The 14,498-nt window shown below is 40.1% G+C and overlaps 1 protein-coding gene across 7 annotated transcripts in view; it reads left to right on the top strand.

Annotated features, from left to right (window-relative positions):
- The window catches only part of CYRIB (CYFIP related Rac1 interactor B), a 97,812-nt gene that overhangs the window by 68,014 nt on the left and 15,300 nt on the right, over positions 1-14,498 (top strand). For 3 of the 7 annotated variants that reach the window (XM_075415550.1, XM_075415551.1, XM_075415549.1), the window contains 2 exons: positions 1,049-1,641; positions 11,889-11,971. In XM_075415550.1, the coding sequence (XP_075271665.1) occupies positions 1,640-1,641; positions 11,889-11,971 (85 nt within the window). In that variant the 5' untranslated portion in view covers positions 1,049-1,639. Of the gene's footprint in view, positions 1-1,048; positions 1,642-11,887; positions 11,972-13,002; positions 13,086-14,498 lie in introns of those variants that run through there. The other 4 variants (XM_075415552.1, XM_075415553.1, XM_075415555.1 and 1 more) reach the window with 3 other exon arrangements.

A 14,498-nucleotide genomic window follows, 5' to 3' on the forward strand; every position in this document is an offset into this window, starting at 1 on the left:
AAGATTGTGCTTAAACTTCTTGGAAGATTTGAATGAAGAGATGATGATTCTGTGGTTTTTCTTTCTCAGTCTCTTTAGTAAAGTTACTGTGTAACTTCAGATTTTTGCTGAACCAGATGCCTTATGCCAGAAACTAGTGTTCTGAACCGGCTCATAAGACTAAAGAAGAGGTAGCAGATGCTCATGTGAAGGTTTTAGCTTTGGTTTTGTAACCTGCTACTTGTCATCTAAGCTACTGCATAGATCTGCGTGTGTTATCCTTCATGTTTATCGTGCTGTGCCAGCATAGCTGTCTTCTGTCAGATTGGGAAGGTAATGCTATCAAAAGATTTATTTTTCTTCCAGTTCTGATTCATCATCAAAAAGCTCTTTGAATTCTGGGGAGCTGATTAAATTAATTTGTCATCAGTTTTGTTGACAACAGCAGAAAAGATTTCCAAATGCTGTGTGTAAAATTATTTGAATACTCCGTTCAAGAATTAAGTGTATGTGGCATTAGAAATGTTTCACTAAAGCAAATGTCCGTTATTTTAGTGCATGATTGATGTATTAAAATACTTGTTTTGCAGAGTGGCTGGTTTTGATGAGATTTGTATCAAATTCCTGTAGTTCTTAGGAGAGCTTATGGCAATGTTAGGTCACACCAACAGTCCTTCTAGCCTACTGTCTTGCCTCTCTGCGATTATGGAATGAGTCTAGGAACTGGGCAGGCATACAGCAGTATTTTCCAAATCTACAACAAACTAATGGAAAAACATCCCATGCCAGCAGTAGTAGTATTTTTTTTTTTATTTGGTAGCTTTACTTCTGAAGTCATGGATAAGTATATTAGCAAAGTTGCAATTTGAACTGGGGTGAACTTTTATTGATAGCACCATGTGCGTTTGCAAAGGATACATTGCAAGAGTTACTGAGTCAGACCATGGGTCCCTCTAGCCAAGTACAGTCTCCAGGAATCAGTCTCCAGGAATCACCATCTTACTTCCTTCTGCATGTGTGCACTTGGTTTTGCTTGTATTTTCATAACCCCCACTTACTCCTCTACTAGAACAGTGCTGCTTCTGCCCAGGAAGGTGAGAGTCATCCAGAAAAGCTAACAAAACTCTCAAGGGGCATCGCTGGGAATGGTACTGCCTGCAGAAGGAGGAAGGCTGTCCAGTAAACTGCTACAGCACGTGGCAAGAAACTTCTGTTTTCTTTGAAGAAACTGTGAATCAACAATATTTCGGGTATTGAATGGGAAATGTTTAAAAACCAAGGTGATCTTGTCCACTTCAGCAGCCCTAAAGTTCAGGTGTCTGACTGCCGATACTTTCGCCTTCTCCAGCTGTGCTGAGACAAAGTAGCTGATGCGTTACAGCATCATAAACCATCTGGGAATCACCAGTGTGAAGGGTTTGAGGGGACTGACAGAAACCATACTTCAGCAACACTTTCAATAGGAAAACACTGGTAAAGATCTGGAGACTATTGAAAACTTGCTTCAAAGAATGGGGCAAACTTAACTTAATGTCACTTTCTGAATGAGGTTAAAACTTGAAAAAAGCTTAAAATCCAGTAAAACCTGAACCTCTAAACGTAAGCAGATGCCTATGGAAGAGCAAGAACAGAGAGAGCATATATTGATGGTTCTTCTAGCATGTAAGTATTTTTAGCTCAAGTATTATTAAGCGAGATGTGATTATTGAATGTATTCAGTATTCTTTAATGGCTTTCTGTTCTGCACATGTACCTGGTTTTCTCCAAGACTGCTGCAGACTCCTTATGAGACAAGATGAGATGAACTTGTAGGGTTCACAGATGGACTGGTGCAGGAAATCGTGACCCTGCAGGAGATTCTGCGTACTCGCTACTGATCTTAACAGCTTGCAGATTGTATAGTGTCATTGGAGAGTAGCAAATGTTCCTCCATATTTCCAATATGTGGATGGAAATAAATTGTCTTATGACATCTTACACTTAATGGGACACATTTAGTTTGGTTTCAGGATTAAAAGAAAATTTGGGGTATGTTGGGAGGGATGGAAAATGAGATAAAAGATGATCAGTTTTTGCACGCCTAGAGGAATCTAGACCAATGTGGTCTGGTTTTCTTTGGGGTTTTTTAATACTTGCTTGCTAAGAAGAAAAACTATCTGGACTTAATACAAGTAGTTGATACTGTGCCTTATGAGGCTATCTGAAGAAGTAACTGGAAATAACGAAGAAGTCTGTAGAACCTTGATCTTGCGAGAAATCACTTGTGAACCCTTAAAGAAGCAAACAACTGCGGAGAGACCAATTTTATCTCCCCTCACACCCCACCTGATGCCTGTCTGTTATGTTACTGTTTCTGAAAACAGATGGGATGGGAAGGAGCATTGTTCTGCTAGTCATCTTCTGTGGTACCACCACTTCATGTGTTTCATTAGCCTTCTACATTCTGCAAACATACTTTGACTGGTGTCTTAGAAAAACAAAACTCCACAGAATAATCAGCAAGCTAAAAGCTATCCTGAAGTACGGAAATCTGCCCTTCCAGCCATGTGATTTGGAAGGCCATAGGACTTTCCTTCCTTCTTGGGAGCTCAGAGCTGGTGTGTCACTGAACTGAATTTGCAGATGGACGATCAGTGTCAGGTTCCTACGCAGAAGGTTTGCGGTTTAGTACTATGACATTCAAAAAAAAAAAATCCATTGAGATAGAATATGTCAATGAATATTTATATCCATCAACTTGATGACTAGGTAACTAATTATATTGTTAGAGTAGGATTTGCAAGCCAAGACACTAAAGCAGTGCAATAGTGTGGAGCCAAACTACAAGAAAACATTTTATTTGAGTATGAAAGAGCAATGCAGACAATTGTGCTCCTTGTCCTAGTACATTAGATGGCAGTGTTAGCAAGGCTCTCTGTCGGAGCCTCTGCGCAACTTCATCCAACTTGGGTGCTGAAACGGGTGGGAGTCTGCTGCTTATAGATGGGAATTCATATTATAGATGGGAATTCAGCTATTCACAAGTGAAATACCAGCTAAGAGCTGGCCGATCACTTGGACTAGACACTCTAGTGAAATGAGGGATTGAAAATTTTTTTTTTTTTTTCCTAGCAGTTAGATAAAACTGGCAGGTTTGGAGGGGTTTTTTTGTTGTTTTTTGTTTGCACTGAGTTGAAAAGCTGGCAGGAGGAGGGTTTACCATACAAGTAATTGTTGGGTTGTTTTTTTCAGAGACGAGCTTAACAGCCGTTAAATTACAGTCTGACATCCTTGAAATGTGAAACGTTCACAGTCACATAGTAGTGTAGCACAGTTTTAATAGTCATAGCATCTCTTGTAGAGTAAGAAGTTTTTCTGTAAAATAATAAAGCAGCAATCTGTAAATCCACCGCATCTCTTGTTAAATGCTTTTTTTGCTGGTGAGACTCCACCGGGAGTCCTGCATCCAGCTCTGGAGCCCCCAGCACAAGAAGGACATGGACCTGTTGGAGTCGTGCCAGAGGAGGCCTCAATGGTGATCTGAGGGGTGGAACAGCTCTCCTATGAGGAGAGGCTGAGAGAGTTGGGGCGGTTGAGCCTGGAGAAGGGAAAGCTCCAGGGACACCTTACTGAGGCCCTTTTAATACTTAAGGGGAGCTTATAAGACAGAAGGGAATAAACTTTTAGCAGAGCCTGTTGCGATAGGACAAGGGATAATGGTTTTAAACTGGAAGAGGGTAGATTTAGATTAGCTATAAGGAAGAAATTCCTTACTGTAAGGGTGGTGAGGCCCTGGCACAGGTTTACCAGAGAAGCTGTGGCTGCCCCCTCCCTGGAAGTGTTCAGGGCCAGGTTGGATGGGGCTTTGAGCAACCTGGTCTGATGGAAGGTGTCCCTGCCCACGGCAGGGGAGTTGGACTTGACAACCTTTAAAAGTCCTTTCTACACCAAACCATTCTGCGATATGATTCTGTGATCGTTACGTACCTGATAAAAATAGAAAGTTCTTAGCTTACTCTGAAAAAAGACGGACTTCAAGATCAGGCACTGTTTCCATGATAATATCGCAGCATCATGGATTAAATGCAGTGTTTGAGCTGGAAGGAAACTGCCGGCTCTCGGAGTTGTAAGGCACTAAGATTGTATGAATGCATTTGTTAAAAAGCTTCCCTTTCTCTGGCAGATCAAACCGTGAGGTAGTGACCTCTGATGGAGGAGTTTCAGCACTGCAAAAGGCTTGGAAGATTTCAAACTTAGAAGGAGAAGGCAAAAGTGTACATTGCATTCAAATGTAAATGTCCTTAAACTAAAATACTTTTTCTGATGGTTGCAATGTAGTTGAATGAGAAGAGCATTATGCAGAATTCAGTTAGAAAGCATGTTGAGCTTGTATCATTTTGTAAGAGGAAAGCATATCTAACAGTTTTTATGGAAGAGTCGTGCAGTTACTCATGGAAGGGTAAATCAGGGCAGATTTTTGGAGCAGAGTCTCTCCCCTTTTCAATACAAGTTCTGTTTGAAAAGTAAGAGTAATCCTTACAGAGAAATCGGGGTTTTTTTCCAGACTTGTATGGGCAGGCTTAGTTATTTTTTTGTCGCTCCTGTCAAGTAAGTTACTCAGTGTCAGCTGTGCCACTAAAATATTCCTGAATTAACAAGGCTTTAAGACTGCCTCTTCTAAAGGAACTGTGGATTCTTCAGTGTCTTTCCCTTGATTTCCTTTAAGTAGAAAAATGGGCTGAATAAACACTGACCTGACCGTACTTCACAATTCTGGTTTTGAGGAATGTGAGCCTTTTTTCACTAGACTATTTTCCCTGAGAGGCCTCCATTTTCCTGATGTGACAAGTTTTAAATTTGGTTTTGTTCAAAAAGGAGACTTTATTGATGATGTGTGGTCTCAAAAAGAAAAAACACCAAAAAACACCAAAACAAAACCAAAAAACAAAAAACCCACATCGGTTTCAACTAAAACATCTTATTGTATCAGTCAGTTTATCCAAAATGACTGACATCAGAGGCTCTGAACAGCTTGTAAGTAGCCCGAAGACTGACTTTCTTACACAAAAACATTTTCTATCTGTTGGTATAAATATGTTAACTGAACAGCAGAAAAACCTGTTCATGATTGAAGCCCCAGGAATTCAGTGGAGAATTTTTAATTTTTTTTGGCTTGCATATCTTTTATTCTTCTCGTTATGGCTGATTTGCAATTAGTGCTTTGTGGAAGGAGTACCGCTAGGTGTCAGGAGCAGAGAGCAGTGCGCAGAGCTCTGCATTGGTTTAGGCTGTGAAGTAAAAGCATATAGAAAAACTGATGAAATCCCACATTTTCTAGAACAAATTGTCAAGCAATGAATGCAGTTGTGTGTTTTACACACAGCTGGTGACTGGTGTGGCACTTCGTGTATGTGTTTGATTCAGCAGTGTCTGAACTGATACCTTTAATATTAATAATGTTACTATAGCTATGATGAGTCCTGAAAATGAGACCAGCTTATCCATACGCTATCTTGTTTTAAGCTAATAGCACCAAGCTTCTCCTTCCTAAATCTAAAGCTGATAGTTTCCATGTGTTGGTCTCTTTTTCTAGACTGAGGGATAACTACTATTTTTTTACTATTACCGCAACAATTATTTCTTGTCTGGACGATGTATTTTATGACTTTGGGATTTTGTTTAATGACACTTCTTTATTACTTTAAACATCACTAATATCAGTAGTAGGAATTAGAATGTGTCAGAGGGCACCTGTGCTTCTCCAGCACTATTCAGAAGAGAAATAAATGTGCATTAGACTAGGAAAAACATGTTTGGATCCAAGGGAAATATTATGACTTTCTGAAAAAGTGATTCCCACAGTGTAGTTTAGAAGCCTCTTTCCATCTCTGCAGAGCTCTCAAGCTTTTAAGGTTGAGGGCAGATACATTCTTGCTGCCTGTGAAGCTTAACTGCTTCATCAGGAGAGGAGGCGACCCTCGCTCCTGTAGGCTGTTGCTCTGTGATACCATGTGTTGCGAAGGGCGGCCGTGGGTTCAGCTGCTGTGGGCAGCTGCCTGTTCACTGACTTCCCCCCCCCCCCCCCCCTCCCTGTTCATGGCTAGATAACATAGGCAGAAAATGTTCTGTAAGCCTTGAAACAATTGCCAGGCTGATAGGGTTATCATTCTGGAAAAACAGTATCGGGAGACATTCAGCTAGGTTTTTGTTTATGTAGTAGCACTGTAACTGTTATAACACTGTAGTGTTACACTATAATGTAAGACTTCCAGTGCTATAAGTGCTTTTGACATACTGTTTTACCAAAACATCTCTGAATCAGAGGTTTATGCCACACATATGTGACCAATTGAAAGTGTAAAACTCAGTCCCTGGAGGAAAATGTTTGCTTTCCATGTAGTCTTGTGCTTAACTTGCTCCTCCAGACTCCAGAGCGTGGATGTGAGGTGTTTGTGGAGTACAGTTTTTATACTCTGGATGTTCCTGTTCAGTCTAAAGTTTCATTAACAGTAGTCTAGGGAATAGTGTGTGCTTTTCCAAAAGGTGAGCTGATGTTTTCAGGAATTCATCAATGGTCACAAACACTTTTTTTTTTTCATCTATTTATTTATTTGGGTTCTTTTAACTAGTTTGAAAGCATGCTGTTTTTCCAGTAGAGCAAAGCAAAACTTAAAATGTCACTTACAGATGTCTTTGTAGTATTTTACCTCTATCAAGAGTAAGTTTTCTATCTGCTAACCAGTTGCAAGCAAAATCCTTGTTAATGTACAGTTTTTCTTTCAGGTACAAGAGGGGGAAATTTCTTTGGTGCTGGACTGAATTTAGTTGCATCATGTATTTCTATTAAATTTCCCCGGGGCTTAGCTTAGGAAAAAAAAAAAAACTGAAATGTGTCAGGGATGTTTTCAGCATGAAGGGCATGCGTGCAAGACTTGTTTTGAAAATATGCCTTGGCTTTCCGCTTGTCTGATCATGACACTACACGCAACATCATACAACCCCATAAGGCCGTAATGGGCCAAATCATTGTAATCAAATGTGGCATTCCGTATGCCTTCCTCTGCAAGTAGGTCAAGTTTAAACCATGTTCTTGGCTCGCGCTCTGATTTCCCATAACCTGCTCCACGTGGCTCGGGTGTTGTGCTGGAGTACAGAGCGTGCCAGGAGGCATTCCGGGCAGCTTCGCAGGGACAGTCAGTTTTGGATAGGGACTAGCGGGCTTTTTTCTGATCTGATTTTATGATGTTGGATTCATGGCAAGAGAAAACTGCAGTGGTCTACAGTGTGCTTTTACCGAGTCTTACACTGTCAGCTTAGCTAATGAGTTACCTTTGGACACTGCACTATAAAATCTTAAAATCCATAAGACCCCTGGGAGAAAAAACAGTTTGCAAGTTTTGAAGTGTACTATATTCTGAATAAGCATACCAAATAAAACTGGACAGAGATTGTTGATTTGAAGCTGTGTAAGAACAGATAAGTAGTGACCTAAACTGCTTGAGGCTGGGCATGTGAATATTTTGATGCTGGTGATTGCAATATGCAAAATTCTTCTTGATACAACTTCAGTGTAGATTTTGTTTCAGTTGCACTGAAACAATTGTGGGTCAAAAGGTGTGCTACTACCCACAAGAGCAATCTCCAGTCAGTGTTCTGAGTCAGCTTTTTGGCTCTGGGACAAAGCCCAGCTGCAGGATGTAAAACTCAGTAGTGGTACTTGCTCTTGGCTTTGGTCTTTATGCAGGCTCAGATCTTTCTTGAATTGGGGCTGATGTGGCAGTGTGCTCAAGAATCACAGAATCACAGAATAGTAGGGGTTGGAAGGGACCTCTGTGGGTCATCTAGTCCAACCCCCCTGCCGAAGCAGGGTCACCTACAGCAGGCTGCACAGGATCTTGTCCAGGCGGGTCTTGAATATCTCCAGAGAAGGAGACTCCACAACCTCCCTGGGCAGCCTGTTCCAGTGCTCCGTCACCCTCAGAGGGAAGAAGTTCCTCCTCATGTTCAGACGGAACTTCCTGTAATGCTGGAAAATGTCCTTGACAATGATAGCTCAACGACAGAGCTAGTAAAGTGGAACCACATCTGACTTTATAAAACAGTAATTCTACTTCAGCTGAAGTTGTGGACTTTCAAGGAAATTGAAAGAGTGCTTGGTAAATCGGTACTAACTGGGCATGCAACTACTGGTGGGTGAATTACCAAGTCTTCATAGAACTACCAATATCTTCTGTGGTGGTGGTGCTTTTAAAGGACCTCAAATAGCATAAGAGGTCACTGAAGGTAACTGTCATGGCTAGTTTTGTAGACTGTTTCTTTTACTACATGCAGTTTGTCATTGTCTTTAATAGTAGAGCCAGTAGTGGACCTTCTTTCATGTGTTCTGGGCCCAGCAGAAATGCAAATGATGAACTGTCTGGAATAAAACAAGAATCTCTAGTAAATCTCTATCTGTCAGGAGCCTGAGACATCTCTGAGCTAGGTGGCTTTGTTCTCACTTGTTTCTGCTGGTGTAACAGCCTCTCGGAAAAATCAGTTTTCATTTTCCCCTCTGTAGGGTTTCACCTGAGTGCAACAGGTTGGCTCTTCTTGCTGCTTAGCTATACCTTTTGAAGCAAATCAACATACAGAAGTATAGAGCCATCTAACCTGAGCTGTGACATAAGGATCTGCAGCTGTTTCCATGCATCTGAGATGTTCCACGCTGTGACACCATGGTCTCATTTCTAGAAGGCCATTTCAGAGCTCAAGAAATGGGTGCTTAGCCTCGCTGGACGAGTAGGTTCCAGTCTGTTGAATTGCGCATTTGTTTCCTTGAATGCTGAGGAGAGAGAAAGTGTCCTCCCAAGAAATGCTAGATCAATTATATCTTAACTTTTGTCTGAATGGAGTTTTCAAGCTCTCTTTCTAGCTTCCTAAAGTCTTTTTTGGATTACAACCTGGAGGAATGGTCATTTTCACAGTTCTTACAACACAGCAAATCTTCCAGTATTGAGGAATACTTGAGATCCTTTAGTAACTGTTGGAACTCGGCTTGATAGAAGTTTCAAAAATATTGTATTCGTCCAGCTTCTGCTACATTTCCACTCACTTCATAAAAGCTGTATATATGGCGAGTACTTTGCTGCTAGGAAAGCAAAAGTGATGGCGTACCTTGTATGTTAAACTGTGATGTGACTTAGGTTTGTCAGGATTTTTTTCAGTGTGCTGGATGCACGAGGGAAGTTCTGTTCTGAACTTTATTAGAACAAGTGTTCATGCAGCTTTGTACTCCTGTAAATTGTAATGTATTCCTCTGTTGCCTGTTGCCATCTTGTTGCTGTTATAGTGGAATTTCTCTGTTCTCGTCTTCAATTTCTCTCCTTTTCTGAGAGAGGCTGTTCACTGAACTGTTACCATTAGGTCAGTTGCATCTTCTGCTTGAATTTCTTTCACATCTACTGTTTTGTTGTGGTGCCAAACCTTTTATGTGCTTCTCTATTTCTTAAACATGCTCCCAGAAAAGAAACTGTATATTCTTATTGGCAAACTTTTGAGGGATGAAGATATTTGTATTGTAAAACTGAGTCCCTGACCCCTTACTCATTTTGGGAAGTGGCAGGGTTTCAATTAAGTGATCAGTTCTGCAGTAGCTATATGCTCTTCTGTAAACTTACCTGCAAAATACTGCAGTCCTAAAAGCATGCCTTACTCTGACCTTCAGAAGCAAGGTCATCCAGTATTTAAACCACATGCATGACCCTGTAAACTCTTAGGGGACAGGTTAATATCCAAACAAAGGCAAAACCTACATAGAGACGTTAAGGTGAGGTATTGAAAATATTTTGGTGGAGGAGGGGATGGTGCAGGTGGAAAGCTGAAGCAGGGCAGTAATTGTAGGTATAGCTAGTGTTCTCTTTAGGCAGTTAACACCATTCACTGCCATGTATTTGCTACTTGCTTGTTAACATTGGAATTGAAATATGTAATACACAGTTCTGAGATTGAGGTTTGGTTTTTAAGTCTGAATCTACAGGCTCAGTCAGCGTTAGGCAGCTTGCACTTCCAGCTTTCTGTTGCTCCTGTTGAAGACACTTGTTTAAGAATGGCTCTGTATGTCAGCTTTATCCAGATTATCAATGTTCTTGTTTTCGGTGAATGGACCAAGTTGCTTTTTCAGTCCCGTGTTACAGAACGTGCTTGCGAGATATGGGAATGTAATTTCTCTGCTTGCCCATGTTGCTTGTTTACACAGCATTGGTGCGGGTGTAGCATTTGAAGAGTTCACTAAGCTGTGGAGTAGAAAGCTCTGGAAAAGCTGCCTCTTTGAAGAAACACACTTTGATGGATTGATTTTGAAGTGTCTAAAATGGGCACCCTAATTTAAAACTTCCTTAAATAAAGGGTGTTTCACACAAACTCGGAAATCTGAGGTGACTTTCCAGAGAACTAAGTGCACATGTTTGGAAAACAGGACTTGCGTTTGCTGAAGTTTCAAGGAGAAAGTTGAATGTACAAAAAAGCAAGTATACACCTAGTGCTGAGGTTCTGTGTGCAGAGTCCACTGTGAACAGTTGGACTACACTCAAGAGTTGCTTTTCTAAAAAAATCTAGATTTTTAGCTGTTGGTTGGTCATTCTACAGAAAATTGTTGGAGCAAAGACTGAGTAAATTTTAACAGTTTTGGTTGTATTCCCTCTTCCTTCTCTAGCTTTTGTTGATTGCATGAGTTACTGTTGAATCTTGTGCATCCTGAAAAATAAATCGCGTGCAGTTCTTAGTTTGCTTTTCTCTCATGCACCAGTTACATTTTTCTTATGGCACTCAAGAAATCCGGCAACACAGGTTCTGAAAATTCATTTTGCCAGACAATTTGTTTTGACTTGGCGTTGCTTCAGTTTTCTTGATTCCTAATAAATTAATGATTCTTACTGTTGTGCTGCCTGCTTCCAAGTGAACATCAGTCTTCAGTAACAATAAAAATCAGGAGGAAAAAAACATAAAAGGGCATACACTGGTAGGTTGGTATAGTTACGCTATTTAGAAACTTGTTTTTTAGATCTTATGCTTTAATTCAAATGTCAGACTGTTGATGGCTTATTCTTAAGTATTTTGAAATCAGATTTTGGGGTAGTGTCTTCTGTTTGTCTTGCAGCAGCACTCCAGTGAACTCCTGGTGTTTCAGGGCAGTGGCTGTTAAGTATGTTCTCAGCCTCTGCGAAACGTGGGAGGGTCCTTGAAAAGGCTGCCTTGTTATCAAATGCGGGTTTCATAGTCCTACTGAAGGTATTGATTTCTGAAACTTAGGGTAACTTTTGAAATTGTTCAATTAATTTGTCTGACCTCAAGTAATCTAATGACTATTTAATTTTTCTTCCACTTTTCATTTCTTTTAGCTGGGATGTGACAGCAAACGTAAGATGAACTGTTGAAACTTGATTATCTTCTGGTTTTGGAATAGTCTAATTTGCATTTATCTTGTCACTTTACATGATTTGATGGGGAAAAACTGTTCATTGGCCACAGATGACTACTGCTAAGAGGCTTTCTGAAATTCGTTTTGTATTATGGATAGTAAAAATCATGTTTATGATGACACTGGTTTAATTTGAGGTTGCTGTTGTCCTAAGCAATAGTGGATTCAACAATTGCTCATTCATCATAGGTAACGTAATTCTTTAAATGTATTAAACAAAGATGAAAGAGAGCCCGTAATCCAAATATTTATTTTTGTCGAAGCTATAACTTAGTTTTTTCAATAATCACCTCTCCTTAAGAAGAAGGGAAGTGGAAACGCACTGCACAGTGCACGTTTTCTACTTCCGACCACAAGGTGATGAATCCACAGCGTTCAAAACCCAGCAGGAGCCTTGCTCCGGTGAGCCTCAGGCCTGTACTTAAAATAGGAAATGGTTACTGGAACTAAATTATTTTGCCATTTTTATTTTTAGGTTTGCTGGCATGGGTAATCTCATTAAGGTGCTAACCAGGGACATAGACCACAATGCAGCACATTTTTTCTTGGATTTTGAAAGTAAGTCTCGTGGCCCTTCACAGCTGGTGCATTTGAAATGGTAACAGTAGGGTTGCTTATACCTGCTGCAGTGAAGGCTAGGGGACTCAGTTGCAAATCTGCGGTTTGAAAGAGTTGCATGGTGTTTTTCCATTCCTCTTTTTTTCTTTTTTTTTTTTTTACTTCTTCCAGTAGTCACCAAGCCACCATCACGCTACTGTGTAAATTTTCTTTTCTTGTGCTTAGTCATTTGGGTTTCTGTGGTCAGTGATGTCCATCCATCTGCCTGCAAATCAAGTAATCATAAATCAAAAAATTCTGTCAGTATGCCATAGTAATCTGTGCTGAGCAGTTGTTCACTGTAATCCTATCTTATACAAGAGTGAGTACTGAATCATTCCTGATCCTGGTTTGGTCATTTGTGGTGCAGTTAATGTGCATTTATTACATCCAAAAGTCCAAAGTGGAATTGTTTGAACTTCACAGATGTCTTGGGCACCTTGTGTGAAAGATCTGTGACATACCTGTGCTAGCATTTTCTGCACACTGAAATGATGTACTTTGGTGGGGTTTTCTAGAATGGCTTTCTGACAAAATTAGAAGGACTGACAAAATTAAAGCTCTTTCCTTCTGTTGTCCCATCAGGTAAAAATCTGTAGCATGGCTCCCATGTCAGTGTTGGCAAATGTGGTACTTAGCCCTCAGTGTGGTACTCCTGCTCAGGACACTGCTGCTAGGGTGTACCGGAACAGAAGTAGTCACCGACGATGCCTGCAGTTGGAGTTCTGCCCTTTCCTTGAATGGGCAGCTGTGAAGATGTTGGTGATGTAGTCACTTCTTACAGGAAAGCTGCATTGCATCTCTGGGATCACCAGCTGTACGTCCTCGGGGTGGGGGTCTCCCCCCACCCATCAGAGTGGCAGCCTGAAGGACGGGTTCATGCCTGATGGAACTCTCTGGTCTCCTTTCCCCCACTGCTTCAATCAACTATGTTTGGGCTGTTCCTTCTTATAAAAAGAAAATTTTCTTTTCTCTCATTCTTGTCTTGGCAGGTACCTTAACATGGGGAACCTTCTAAAAGTTTTGACATGCACAGACCTTGAGCAGGGGCCAAATTTTTTCCTTGATTTTGAAAGTGAGAAGATGATTTTATATATCTATTACTCTTTGCCTGCAGTAGACTGCGTTTGTCATGTACTAAATGTATGTTTTCACTTTGCCATCCTTCTAACAGCTTTGCATGCCTGAGCTATGGATAGTTGTTCAGCAAACTTTTGTAGAAAGCAATAATCTGTTTTAAAATAACCTCCGTTTCTAGAATGTAAAATCTTTATTTCAGGGAGGGCTTTCAGATTATATTTTACTGTTGAAATGTGGTATGGTTCTTGTTTTAAACCACAATACTGTCTGCTTTTAATCAAAGCTTTAGAAAGAATTTGAATTATGTGAAGACTTATTGAAATTGCAAGGAGATGCGTGCATCTCAAAGGAAGGAGTGAATATGAAACCTGATTCTCCTTTCTTCCCTTCCAGTGTGCTACTGAATAATGCTGCATATACAGATTGGCTCACAACAGCTATTCATGGCTCTCCAACATCATCACGTTAAACTTGTATATGTGAACCTTATTTGATTTGGCATTGAAGTTTGACAGTTAACCTCATCCCTCCTTAAAAGGGGGGCTGAGAGAGTATAGAGACGAAATTGCTTTTGAAAAGAAGAGACATATAGCTTGTCTGATCAATGCCAAGCGTTCTGGAAGGTTCACATATTGTTAGTATTTCTACTTTTGGTTTCTGTTGCATGATGTAATATAGTCTAAGAATGGCAGGTAAGTGTTGTTGGCTGCTGCTTTGCATGTTTAATTACTTTCTTTTGGGATATGCTATTGCTTTACCCAGCTGCACATCAGCAAGCGTAAAATAAGAAAACTAATGTTCAAATGCATATTGACCAGGTAATAAAATACAATGGAATAACATAACAAAAAATTGATGAAGTGCTGTAATATGGTTACTTTGAGATTCATTGTATCTTCTTTTCTTCCCCCAAATTAATTTTCAGTTGTGTTTGATGAAACAGTAGCAATTGATTATTAGTTCTAATATGAAAGCGAATGCTTGGAGAAATATTTTCTTGCTTTAATGATGTTTAAAGTTAAAACTTTACTAAACCCTTATCCTGTACTGTTGATTTTATCAATTGTCTCTTCTGAATATATTGTTATTGGAAGATGGTAACCGTACAAATTATTCATGAAGGGAAGTTAATCAGGGGCTGTGTTAAAAGCTCAGAATGCAAAATTGTGGTTTAAACTACTGCAGATCTCACATATCATCAGAATAGGTATGACTTGGTGAAATAGGGAGAACTGGTATGGGAGATTATTGGACTTGTGAAGCTTCAGCTTTATCTGCAAATGCTGACCATTTAATTGGACTAAATTAAATTCAAGTTAGCTGGATATAAGAGGCATAATTCTAAAATCAATTGCAATAAGAATTGCTGCTATTTTTTAAAAAAGCCATCAGTTCGGTTTGAAAGTGC

The sequence above is a fragment of the Opisthocomus hoazin genome, chromosome 3, assembly GCF_030867145.1.
Source record: "Opisthocomus hoazin isolate bOpiHoa1 chromosome 3, bOpiHoa1.hap1, whole genome shotgun sequence".
Taxonomy (NCBI): domain Eukaryota; kingdom Metazoa; phylum Chordata; class Aves; order Opisthocomiformes; family Opisthocomidae; genus Opisthocomus; species Opisthocomus hoazin.